Source organism: Apteryx rowi, unplaced genomic scaffold (assembly GCF_003343035.1).
Source record: "Apteryx rowi isolate R43461 unplaced genomic scaffold, aptRow1 scaffold_448, whole genome shotgun sequence".
NCBI lineage: Eukaryota > Metazoa > Chordata > Aves > Apterygiformes > Apterygidae > Apteryx > Apteryx rowi.
Window position 1 is genome coordinate 422,538 of NW_020450703.1, and position 12,694 is coordinate 435,231.

The 12,694-nt window shown below is 40.8% G+C and overlaps 1 protein-coding gene across 1 annotated transcript in view; it reads right to left on the reverse strand.

Annotated features, from left to right (window-relative positions):
• The window catches only part of SYNJ2 (synaptojanin 2), a 71,372-nt gene that overhangs the window by 15,764 nt on the left and 42,914 nt on the right, over positions 1-12,694 (reverse strand). Inside the window, exons 12-18 of the mRNA XM_026077075.1 lie at positions 12,402-12,593; positions 10,123-10,207; positions 8,793-8,933; positions 5,669-5,861; positions 3,877-4,035; positions 3,477-3,633; positions 1,562-1,679 (exon numbers count right to left, since the gene is read on the reverse strand). Of these exons, the coding sequence (XP_025932860.1) occupies positions 1,562-1,679; positions 3,477-3,633; positions 3,877-4,035; positions 5,669-5,861; positions 8,793-8,933; positions 10,123-10,207; positions 12,402-12,593 (1,045 nt within the window). The remainder of the gene's footprint in view (positions 1-1,561; positions 1,680-3,476; positions 3,634-3,876; positions 4,036-5,668; positions 5,862-8,792; positions 8,934-10,122; positions 10,208-12,401; positions 12,594-12,694) is intronic.

The following is a 12,694-nucleotide window of genomic DNA, read 5'->3' on the forward strand; positions in this document are numbered from 1 at the left end:
CCAGAATGCTTCACTCATTATTAAACAGCTGTCTCCCAAATCTCCTATACAGCAGGAAGGCACTATATTATTTTCTGTTAGATGTAATTCAAGGCTACATAAGATGTCTTTCTTCCAAACACTAAGGACAAACACTAAGGTGTTCTAAGTGCATAATGTAGTTAGGTAGCAAACATACATCAATCCGTAACATTATAAGCAACATTGAAAACCTGCTTCTTGAGCCATTTCTTACAGATTACCTCCTTGTGTGTTAGATCTAAATACAACTGGGAAAGCTGTCTGAAAGAGCAAAGCTTGTATTGTCTCTGTGGATGCAATCTACATGCTCAGAATTCTACCTGCAAATATATGCAGAGCAGTAACTGGGATGGCTGCTCTGCTAACTACTTCAAAATTGCTGCCTCCCACTTGCAATAGAGCAGGCTTTGGAATATGCATTACCAGAAGATATTAATGCAACAACAGCTAAACTAGAAAGGAACAGTAGGAAAAAAAAGACCAAAAACAACTTCGTATAGGAAATGTTAACTATTTCTACAAGCACTGTAAATCATAATGCATTTCCATGTCAGAAAAATCCAGCTAAGCCCCTTTTCCAGCACAAACCTTGGGAAAGCAAACCCACTGACTGTAATTAAAAAGCAGTTTTTGCAGTCGAGTTTGCTGAAATTGAAAACCAATGTACAACAGCCATGTTTCACAGGCTGCATCCTCAGGGTCCTTTATATAATGAGTACGCTTTGTGGAACACAGCAATGTCAAAGCCTTGACACAGAGAAATTGCTTGCAAGAGGCATGTTCTTCTATTGCTGGAGGACTACAGAACAGTTCTTATGTGTACGAGTACCATGAGAAGCACAGGGCCAGCTGCTGTGATTCACTGAGCTCTGCTATGAGGAACAATACTGTAGCATTTCCAGAGGGCATGCAAGGGGTGTGACAAAGAATTCTAAATGCAAGGGAGCTTCCATGGGGTATTTATTACAGAATTTGTTTCAGAGAAGTGAGACAGTGACAAAAACTTAACAAAGAAAAGTCACTCATATCCCCTAAAGAGAAGTTAATGATATAGACCAGCCAGAGGCACTGGTCTTTGTTTTTTCTTCCTCCTCCCACCTTTGTTTCTAAGAAAAGCCTAGCAGCTTAACACTTTACTACTCTGAAGAGGTCACATCTGGCCCTATGTACATGATTTACTCCTCTTCAAGCCACATAGTCCCTCCTTCCTCCTCTCTCACAGCAAGCTGAGTGGGAGTCTGTCAGAGCAGCTTGTTTGGGTACCAGAGCTTTCCAAAAACAAGCAACAGAAAGCTCTCAGTTTGCTGCAACTTATCCGACCCTTGCTGAGGTCACAGTGCAGCAGAAATCTGTACAGGACTATAGATGCTTGCCACCCTGATATAAAACCCATTATGAAAGAAACACCAAGAAACTGAATGGAGAATTAGCCCATAATGCTTGTTACTATCAGACTCAATTTCTCACTCTGAAGGTGCAGTTCTGTTTGACACATTCTAACCTAGAGGTAATTTCTCTGATTATTTGCTTAGGACTTTACCTGTGGTCAGATGCCTGCAGCTCTGCTCTCCCGTAATACATCAGGGCTCCAGGGGTCCAGGTGTGCCTGACTTTAGTTTCGGCATTCAGATCACTGTCTAGAAGATTGATCTCTCCAGCTATGCAGTACAAAACATCATTTAAAACTCACTCTTACTAATAGTTAAAAGCTATTTTATTATGATGCAGTTCACAGAACGCTACTAGTGAGAGGAGGTTTTTTAAATTGTTCCCGTCTATACCATTTAAAGAACAGCTTGTATCCTAAAACATGTAGGAGTTAGGGGACAGGAAACAAAACATGGAGTGTGGGAGAACAACAGACACAGCTGATCACTAGAATAAGACAGATGCAAAATGGTAACCTGAAGGTCACTCAATCAATGATCTACACAGTCTGGGGTGAGAGTCATATTAATATTTTTTCTCCTGCCTCATTACTCAGACACAGTACTTGTGAAATAAATTGCATTTCTGAATAAAACACAGGGAGTGAAGAAATAAAAAAAAGGCAGTCCCATGCAACTCCAACCTCCAAATGCTTTCTTTGCAATACATTAAGGTAACAGTAAGCAATCCAGACTTTATGCTAGAGTAAGATATTATATTGCCATCAGTATCAGGAAAATTTCTAGGCCACTGTCTGGGCTAACGAATAATACAATTTCTTGCCCATGGAGTTGAAAATGAGTTAACACGGAATACAGCATTTCTCCCTAAACACTCACACTGGGGCTACACTTTCTTCTTAGAAAGCAAATGGTCCTCTAGCCTATACCTGCAAAAAAGGAGCAAGGGAAAAGAGTTAGAGCTGAGAGGCTGAAAAGCTTTGCTGTCAGCAGAAAAGGAGAGAAACTCTGGTGGCATTAGAAAACCTCTGCAGTGTTGGGAAGGTAGGTGGACAGACAAGTGGTCAGTCATATACCCACATGGACTAGCTGTGGGAGGCGCAGAATGCTAAATAAAGGAACCTGCCTACAGAGAGTGGGCTCTTGCAGGTCAGCTAGATGGGCGCTACATTCTGTGTGTGCTCCATCAACTAAAGTCTTCCCAGGGGCTAAGCCTTGCCATTTGAAATAAGGAATATGCTGGAAAACTTTTTGAAAATGTTGGAGTATTTTCTTTCTCCTAAAATGAAAACAGCCAGCACAGGAGGGAAGTTCACTTACTGTTATAACTTCCTTATTACATCTCCCACAGTTTTATTTCTTTCCCAGATTACATCTCTATCAGTGGTTTAAGCGCCTCATTTTACTTCATTTTTGATTCCCTAAATAAGCATGCATAACTCTGTATCACACTGATATGTACTCTCTGATTACCCTAGTTTTGCTTCATAGTTTTACACTTAGTCTGTTCATAGTATGACTTGGATTCCAAGCAGTAGTTCTGAGGCCTGAGAAAATCACATCTGCAGCCCAAACAAAATTACTTCTCTAGTGATTACACCTATAATATGAACTTGTGCAGATTTTATAAATACTGGGGACAGATACACCTGCAGACTGCAAGCATGGTTATAAAAACCTGTCTCTGATTACACAAAGAAACATTTTTTTTATTTTGTTATTGTTAACTTTCAAAGAACAAACACAAATTGTATACGGCACTTCTGCGGTGGTCGCCACTCATGGTCTCAAAGTACTTTACAAGCACTAATTAAAGAAATCTTCCACCATTCCAGAAGCTAGCAGAAATGTTCCCAGACATTACCAAGGCAGAAGAAGTTACAAAAAAGTGCTTACATATCTACTGAGGTCAACAGAAACAGTCAATCTAGCCTTTATAACACGGAACTTCACATAGAACTCACAAACTCCCTTTCTCTCCGTTCACTAGATTAAATCTCCTTCTGTGGGTTCTGTATGAAAAATGAAATAATATTCAAATAAAGAGGAGGGAAAGACCATACACACCTGTTTTTTCAAATGGAAGTTTTTTTCTCCACCAAAGCACTCGGTCAGTCCAGGCTGGGGTTCTGCACTTATCACTTGTATCGTAAGCCTCTGAGCCAACATCATATTTATATGTTGGTCCAAAATTAATAGTCCCTTCATGAAAGTCTTTAAAAATCTACGAAAGAAATACCATCTCTTTGATTAAGTTACGGATGATGAAGATGCCATTGTGACATACCAGCCTTCTTGAGCACGAATAACATTCTGATTTTTAAACAAATTAATACATTTATATACCGCAAATACTGATCTGAAAATGCCTGTTTTCACTCTCTCAAGGAACTAGACCAAGCCAACATGCAGGTATTCAGGAAAATGATGACCTTAAAGCATAAGAGAATGGGAAAAACTGCCTTACTTTTCCACTGGATTTTTGCTGTTGTAATTGATCAAATTCCAGAAGTGTTTTCCAATCTTGCCGTTTAAGAAAATAAAAGACTTCCTCATATGTTAGATCGATCCGATAGTTAAAATCGCCACACCAGAAGACATAGTCATGTGAGAACACATTCCGCCCCTAGTTGGAGGTACACAATACTATTTTAAATCACATTCAAACACCCAAATTTTAAATGCACGAAAATGTACAACTTAGTTTCTCTGAAATTCTGAGTACTGGACTTACCTGCCATATTCTGTTTGTTAAAATCCAACTCATGCTAAAAAGAAATGGTTTCTTCACTGTCTTTCACATCCCACTGAGCTGAATTTTGTAAACAAAATTAACAGACTCTAGCCCCTGTTTCCTAAAGGTATGTATAAACTGGGACTACAGTTTTAAATTCACAATTTGGCCATCATGAATATTTTAAAAACTTTATTTTCCTAACACATTTCACAAACAAATATTTAAATATTCTAAATACAACACAAAATGTTCCTGGTACCAAGGCACATTCAGCAGCAAAGGTCTTGAGTAACATCAAGCTAAGATTTGCTTTTATGTGCACATGTCATAGTTCTGTAAATGTACTGAAATAAAATGTCAGTAAAAATTCAATCCACTGCTAAGTTTAACATGCTACACTCTAACCAGTCATTTTTTTTTCAGTCAAGCTATAAACCTCTAAAACCCAGGGATTCATGAAAAAAATGCTGCAGAGCTGTAGCTATCACAGCACTAGAGGGCACTCTTTATACGTATTACACACACACACACGCACACAGTACATCTAGCTATTACAAATGTTGAAGACATAAAATAGTTAATGAGGTATTAGAAGGAAAGACTACCATAAGTACGACTTTATGGCCATTTAGAACACATATTCTATGCAGGACTTCCAGACTGTCAGCATTATTTCTTACATAAAACACAACTGATTAATATGCTGCATGTGTCAGGCCTCTAAACCTTGCAAACAACAGGGAGTTAAATTTTATGCTTTGCAACCCGAATGCCATTTTTTGCTGACTAAACAGAATACACAAACTGGTCCATTCCCTCCCTGGTTTAGGACCTCTCCAGGGAGGTCTAAGAAGGAGCAGCTACACAAATTAAAGCAACCAACAATTATTAAGGGAAGCAAAAAAGCACAGCCACCAAACCCCACAGGCTACCTGCTGGCCTGAGGAGACAGGTATAAAATAAAACACTAGGGCAATTGATTTGATATTGTTCAGGGGAAAAGTTATTCATATGGACCAATAGTCTGTACTTGCTACATTGAGAAAAGCCAACTGTTCCTTGACAGTGACACTCTCATGTGGACAAAACGAAGGGAACAAAAGTTACAATAGCTGTGACCAAGAATGATTCATCATACCTGAGCAGGAACAGCTAAAGCGCTGATGCACTGTGAGTTGCAGGGATGGTCTTTTAGGAACCCTTACTAACTAGTGTCAGCAAGAGCTATCAGTATGTTCTCTAGTTGTAACACCAGTCACCTAGATCTCATCCATGAGGCCTTAATGTATTTAATATGTCAATTAAGGAGCACCACAGTGTCATCTGGTTTCCTGTGACACATTTTCCATTTTGTTTTGTTTCCATTTGGTTTACTACTTCTTTCTTTTATGCTCCTTCTCCATGGCACTGAGCTGACTCCTTTGATGACCCATCAGCACAGACAGCCTAGGACCAATTTTCACAATGCACAGCCTTTACCTCCCATTAGCAATGTTTCTAGCTTACGTACATCCTTGCTTACCATTGGAAAGCTGAGTTTCTGTGTGATTTCTTTATAATCTTCATTTCTCTCTTTCACCTGGGTCTGCCCAGCTGTTAAGTGACTGCATATAAAGCAGAAACTGGTACTATAGAACTGAAAACGGATGCTCACTGCCCCTTTATTTCCAGCTTTTCCTCCCATTCCCGTCTTCACTGTGTCTATTGCTACATCCCTGTATAAAAAAGAAAAAAGAGAGAGAAGAGAGTAAAGGGCTGCAGGGACAAACATTTAATTGACTTTGACTGCAATACAGAAAGGAAAATCTTGTTATTTACAGTGCCATGTCCCCTCTCCTCCATGAACTGATGCATGGACAGAGAGCTTACTGTTGTTAAGCACATCATCTAGGCTGTGAAGTTTCTTGATAATGTCCATGTACATATATTTCATGTGAAGTATAATACAATAATAAAGAATTAAAACCATCCAAAATTATTTTTCCTCTCTTCTTGTCCCTCCCAAACAATACAAGTAAGGCATTATTTCTGAAATATTGGGAATTTCTACAGGATATACGTTTCAAGTTTACCATGATCTTTAAAATAGTGACAATAATTAATTTTACTGTTACATTCCCTTTTACTTTTGACCATACAGGGATCTATTTTTCAGATAGTTATCAATTTAAGTGGTGCTACTGTGTCTTGAAACTCAAGTTCATATTGAGGAAATTTTACTTTCCAGACAGAAGACAAGTAGATCTGGACTAGAATATTACTGGCTCTAAGCAAGGGGCAGGGAGAAAAACACTAAGTCTTTGGCTTCGTGTCAGGTGCTGACAATCCGAGCACGACTGGAAGATGTTCCAAGCTGTGCTATTTTCCTCTCTTTTGCTGACTGCAGAAAATCACCAGAAAAGACGCCCTCAATTGCAAAGGCAGGCAAAGGGGACCATCAATGTGTATCATGAAAAGACAAGTTTCAACTGCTCTGAAAGAAGCATGTGGTCTGTCTTTTCACTTTAAGGAGTTCTCCCTTCCTGCTGCCTGTCTATCCAATTGCTCACTGGTATTTATCTGATTTCCATCCATGGGATAGGTTATGTTGAGATAAACCACTGTACATTCAACTGCTTGTATTTCCTTGCTCCTTCATTCTCTCATTTTATTTCTCATCTCTAACTTCTGCCCTAATCTCTTTAATCTCTGTAAATATAGAATTATTTCTGCACTTCTGATAATTTTCATTTTCATTTTCTAGACATGGTGAAAACTACACAGGCATGCAGGCTAGATTTGGTTGTGTTCACGTAATACGTAGCAGCACATTAGCATTAAATAATGAAACTCAGTCACTATAATCTAACCCTTCCCTTTTTCTCTGAGTTTCAAAGGGCTACAGTTTGACAGCTGCAACAGAGCCACTGTGCTGTGCTGCTTCTGCTTTTGATCTCCATTTAACCAAGCACCTCCTGCCAGATTACTCAAATTTCTTGGTCATGAATCTTGTAATCCAGGTGAAAAGTCAACTACTGACAGATACACTCCTCCTCTGTACTGTTTTATACCATCAAAAAAATGTAATTTTTAAAATCCCTTTGAAGAAAGATTACTAAGAATGCAACAACTCAAGACTACCTGGGTTACCTGGATTGCATTACTCTGGCTACAGCACTCGATGTTGCACAAGCTCTGCACTGATCTTCTCAGTAGATATGAGCTCACTGAGAAGGAGGAGGCAACTTTTGATACTGTGATCACAAAAGGTAGTTAGTGGCTGAGCAGCGTCTCTAATATGGACTGGAGGGCACCATTATGATTGTTTTGGCTAATTACTTATTTCCTACCCATTCACAATGCACAATTCTTGCCCATGGCAAAGGCATTTTAATGTGCAGATCCCTGTGACTCTGTTCTTTTATCTTTCCTCTTTAATACAAATGAGAATCTTCTGGGGGCAAGACGAGTTTGATCAGGCTCCAGTGACACTGGTGCTAGTAAACTGAGGACACACAGCTCTGCATCCTCCCAACTAGAGACACAGTTCTGGTTCTCTTAACATCTGGTAGAGACAAACACTTAAGGGGTCCTTACAGCCCCTCAATTCTGTAAAATGTCAGGGGACAAAACTCTCTCCAGCCCTCTTCCTCCATCCCACTTCCACCTTTTGCACCATTCTTCTCAGGTCTGGAACAAGTGACTTCCATGTTATATTACTACTACTTTCTCTATAGGATGCTATTCTTGAAAAAAATCTCCAACACTGTTGCTTATACCAACCAGTTTCACTATCTGCCTGAAAGTGTTAGCCCCAGAGAACATATTATATCTGTTCTGTGACAGCTGTGTTAACTATTTATTTTGGGCTGTGGAGGAAGATGCTGACACGTGTCTCAGAGTAGGCCTGAGCTGGTTGGACAGAGATACAGCCTTTCTCCTTCTGTGCTACCAGAGTTACTGCAAATGCTCTCTTCAGAGCAGTCCTTGGAGTCATTCCTGGAGGGGAAATTCTGTCCCACTCTTGGAATTTACAGGAGGTCATTATAATATTCCAGAGCAGCCAACATTGCTATAATATAATCCCCAAATATTTAATAAATTTTTCTCATAAAGCATTAGGAGAAGAGAAAGAAAAATCTCCAAAAGGTACTTAAGGCTCTGCCTTGCAATAAGGTACCCTACAGCTTCATGCCATGAAGGTGTCCAAGACGGACAATGTTTGGGGAGAGCTACGCTACAAGAACTGGATTCACAGATGCCGCATTTCTATAGAGAAACAGTATATGGTTAGAAAGTAAACCCTGCCCTTCAGGCAGAGATGGGCACTTGCTCAACCACTCAGACTTACTAAGACAGGTCATTCCTTTCCCACAAAGACAGCACCCAAACAAGGTGCTACACCTGAATACCTCAGGAGGCCTGGCTTCTCTGCTGAACTGGAGGCAAGGTACTGGGGCTGCCTGGCCCTTGGGCTACCCAGGAGGATAGTCTCCCAACTACTGCTGCCTGGAGATGTGTCTCGCCTGCACTGAGCAGGGAATCCAGGTTTGCACGAATCTCACCAAGCTGAAAAATCACTCCCATCTTCTCTGGACACATTTCAACAGCAGCTGTTACTGAAGATAAAGTGGTTTTTTTTTTTTTTTTTTTTTTTTTTTTTTAACCTGATGAAGGGGACGTGATAAGGCCGAACAAAGATGAAAAGACAAACACCAACGAGCTGTGCTGATGTCAGCTGAATGTAGCGATGAGTCCTTGAAATAGCTTTTTGAAGCTGCTCTCCCCACATCTTCCTATTTGTTGTGCTGGAACAAACACAAAAATCATTTAATGGAATCAAAAGAAACTACATACAATCAATACAATGACCAGATTAACTGTGTCTTAGGTTTACAGACATCCCATTAGGCTCTGCACATGCTGACTCCAGAACTGGAGTGCTGTGGGAGGCAAAGCAGAGGCAGCTAATATCTTCTTGTGAGCCAGCCCAGAGCACGCAGGGTCAGTGAGCCCAGGCACAGTGCACAAATGCAGTTATCCCACCTCTGGATATGAGGATTGTGTCAGCCAGGCTTAGAGTGATCTGGGTTTGATACCCTCATCCACTGGGTGTAACTGGGAGCTGACTGTAGCAATCATAACCTTAAAACCATAAATCTGTGTCAAATCTTGTGACTTACAAGATTTCTTTTGCTTACAGTGAGGATGAGATAAAATGGATCTTCTCTGACTGGGAGGTGACTGGCTACACCCCAGGTGCATTAACTGTTGGCTGCTCTCAGCTGAAGGCTTGTGGGTGGGTGCAGATACCTCCTTTTCTGCAGACCTGGCTTCTTCTCATCTCCAAAGTCAATGGATATATGCAGGTATACAGCCAGTCCAGCAGCCATGCTACTGTAACTTGTCATTCCCAAAACAGGCAACTAACTGCTCAGCCTAAAGAATCAGTACGCGAAACATTATCTTCACGGTTCTCCATCCCAACTTCTCCTTCAGATTCAAACACACTGGAATGTACCACAACCTACTGTATAGGCTGACAAGCCAAGCTCAGGCTTTGCCTTTAACTCCTTCTCTAGCAACAATTTTCACAAACACAGACAATTAGCCACAGAGACGTTTTGTTCATTTTAGAATTCCCCCATGAATACCAATTATGTTTACAGTCACTGAACACATCTTTTCAACATCAAGCAGGGATTTAAGGACCAGCATTAAAACAATGTCAACCATCAGAATCCTTCTCTGTCAACACAAAGACTCAAAAGGCTTAGAAAACTCTGTGTATTCTACTGTACAGAAGTTCATGGAGAAACAGCACTTTCAGCACAGTCTGAGTGCCAATAATGGCAAACATATTTCCAGCTATGATTACAAGCAATAGACTTGGAAGGAGGTGTTCCATACATCTGAGTATACAAAGGAGAGCTCTGGAGGATTTTTGGTTGGTTGGTTTTGGGAGGCAGGGGTAAGGGGAGTATTTTCTTAACCTACCTGGCATTCACAATATTCCCTGCACTTAGTTCAACCATCTCTTCAAATCCCACTGCAAATATGTCAGGAGGGCAGTTATCATCATCTATTGGGAAGAGGGAGAAATGCATACAAGAGTTACTACTTTGTTGTTTCTTCTAACGACCTGTATTGTAATTTCTGCCAAAGAACATTCCTATAGTTCTATCTTGGGTATCATCACCTGCCAAGCTAAACATATTCATAGCTCCTTTAATCTAATCTCACAAAACAACCCCTGCAGTTCCTCTGGAATTTCTTCCTGCTTTTCTCCTAGCAGTTGGTCTCCATCTCTCTTGCAGGAAGCAGTTCAGAACACAGCATTATATTGTAGCAATGTTAAAATGAGAAAATAGTCAGTGTCCTCCCTCTCTCACCTAGATGTATCACCAGAGCCACCAGAGCCGTTGCTCACCATCTTACCACCGTTTGTCATCTTACACTGGTTACCTAACACCCTTACCTTCTTCCTTTTCTTTTCTGACACTGATCCCTATGTAACTGAAACTACTGTCCATACACCAGCATGTCCCTTCCCTCTCTCAATGCCTTTAGTAAATTTATCTGCTACTTTAAAGAAGCCTTGGAAGTTTCTTCTTGTCTTCTTTCTTCCCAGCCCCTGCCTTCTTAGATCACCTGCACTATAAGCTTAGGTCACCCTAGAGCACTGAGACTCTCCCTTCCCTTGCCGAGACCTGTGGATACCACCCCAGTGAATCACTGAAGATCAAATGCTCTCATATAATAGTATGAAGCACATCTATTGACACATCAGGTTTGTCCATCGTCTAAAGGGATTTTCTTTTTTTTTTTTTTTTTAACTGTTGTATGCCCTAGGTAACAGTAACTTACCTCAGCATGAAGACCTGAAAGTAGAAGACCACAGGAACCTCAGTCAGACCCACCCCACAAAATAAGAAAAAAAATAAAGAATAAAATATGAAGCTCCTCACTGCAGACAAAAGGGCCAAGCTAAGGCATGACAGCTAGCCTCCCTTATGGGCTTAACATGATAGACACTAGTCACATGTTAACTGTGTATTTCCCATTCTTTGTAAACTTACCCATTCACGTAGACACTGCACTAATGTTACTATCAATACAGACATTGCATGGTCATGCCCTAGCTCTGACGATTCACATAGCCCAGCTTCATTACAGAAGCTGTTTAGACATATCACATTATGACTACCCATACTAATTAGCTGTGCTGCCCTCCCCTGCCCCCCACTCAGTTCTCTCAGGGGAAGGCCTGGCAGGGCTAGCACATGACTGGCTCTTGACAAATTTTAGTATCATGAGCACAGGCATGTGTTAACACATAGAAACTGTTTCTGAAACAGACTGGACTGAGCATCCACCCAAGCAGCTCAGAGTAGAGCTGTCTGCACCTGATCACATATCCATGCACTCAAGTAGTAAGGGTTCAAAAGGGACAACTCATGTTAGCAGACCAAGGATTTGAGGAACAAATTCCTGAACTTGAAGGGTATGCATAGGAACACCCCTGCAATGCCTGCAGGAGGCTAAATGTTCTACTGTAACAACAAAAGCACAGGTTCTACAATAGTTTTAGAACAACTCAATTTTAAGATGACAGTGTTCACTTTTCATTTTCCTTAACAAAATCTGTAAATCAATTAAAATACCTGGCCTTGTTCTGTAAATGAGAAATTCAGCAGCCAATTTAAGCAAGCCACAAGCACAAGAGGTTTCTACACTACTGAACAAGGGAAATTGCCTTCAACAAATGTAATAATAAATCTCTTTGTCTGAGGTTTTGATAGTAACGTTTCCAGACAAGCTCAGTCTAGATTGTACAGATACATTTAGCTGCAGATAAAGACCAAGTAGACATTTTGAGGGCACCTAAGCACATAACTCCCACTCACAATGAAGAAAAAAGGAGGGAGGAGTCAAGGAGTAAAACCCAATATGAGACGTGAAATAGGAAGATACGCCCCACAATGGAGTGAAAGGAACCTATAGATTCTGAACTGCTGCAGGTCCAAAACAGTATCACTTGGTAACAACCCAAGAGCTGCTCTGTCAGCAGCCTCTACATACCACCTCACTGCTGAGGGGAGGCAGCACAAAGCTAAATGGGGCAAAATACATCCCTTAGAATTAACAGAAAATGCCCTCAGAGATAATGCACTGACTTTGAAAGGAACAGCTGGTCAAAACTGGTGTCTAAATTTGCTGCTGTCCCTGCAGACGCCAAGAAATATTGCTTATACATTTTGACTTCAAGGTCTTACCCTGAAATTCAGAAACTCCAGAGAGCTTGGGAGAATCCAGCAGCCAGTCTGTTAGCTCACTGGTACCAAGGATGTTGCTTCGAAACTGCTTGCCTCCGTTCACGTTCCAGGTCCCCATGGCAACACGAACACGCTTGAAGCTTGTGAATTCAAATTGACGCTCTGACATGGCCTTCAAAATACTTGGAGTTACTGATAGAGGTGGGGGGAGGGAGAGAGAAGGGGAGAGAGAGAGAGAGAGAAAAAAAAAAAGAAAGAGAGAGAGAGAGAGAGAGAGAGAGAGAGAGAGAGAG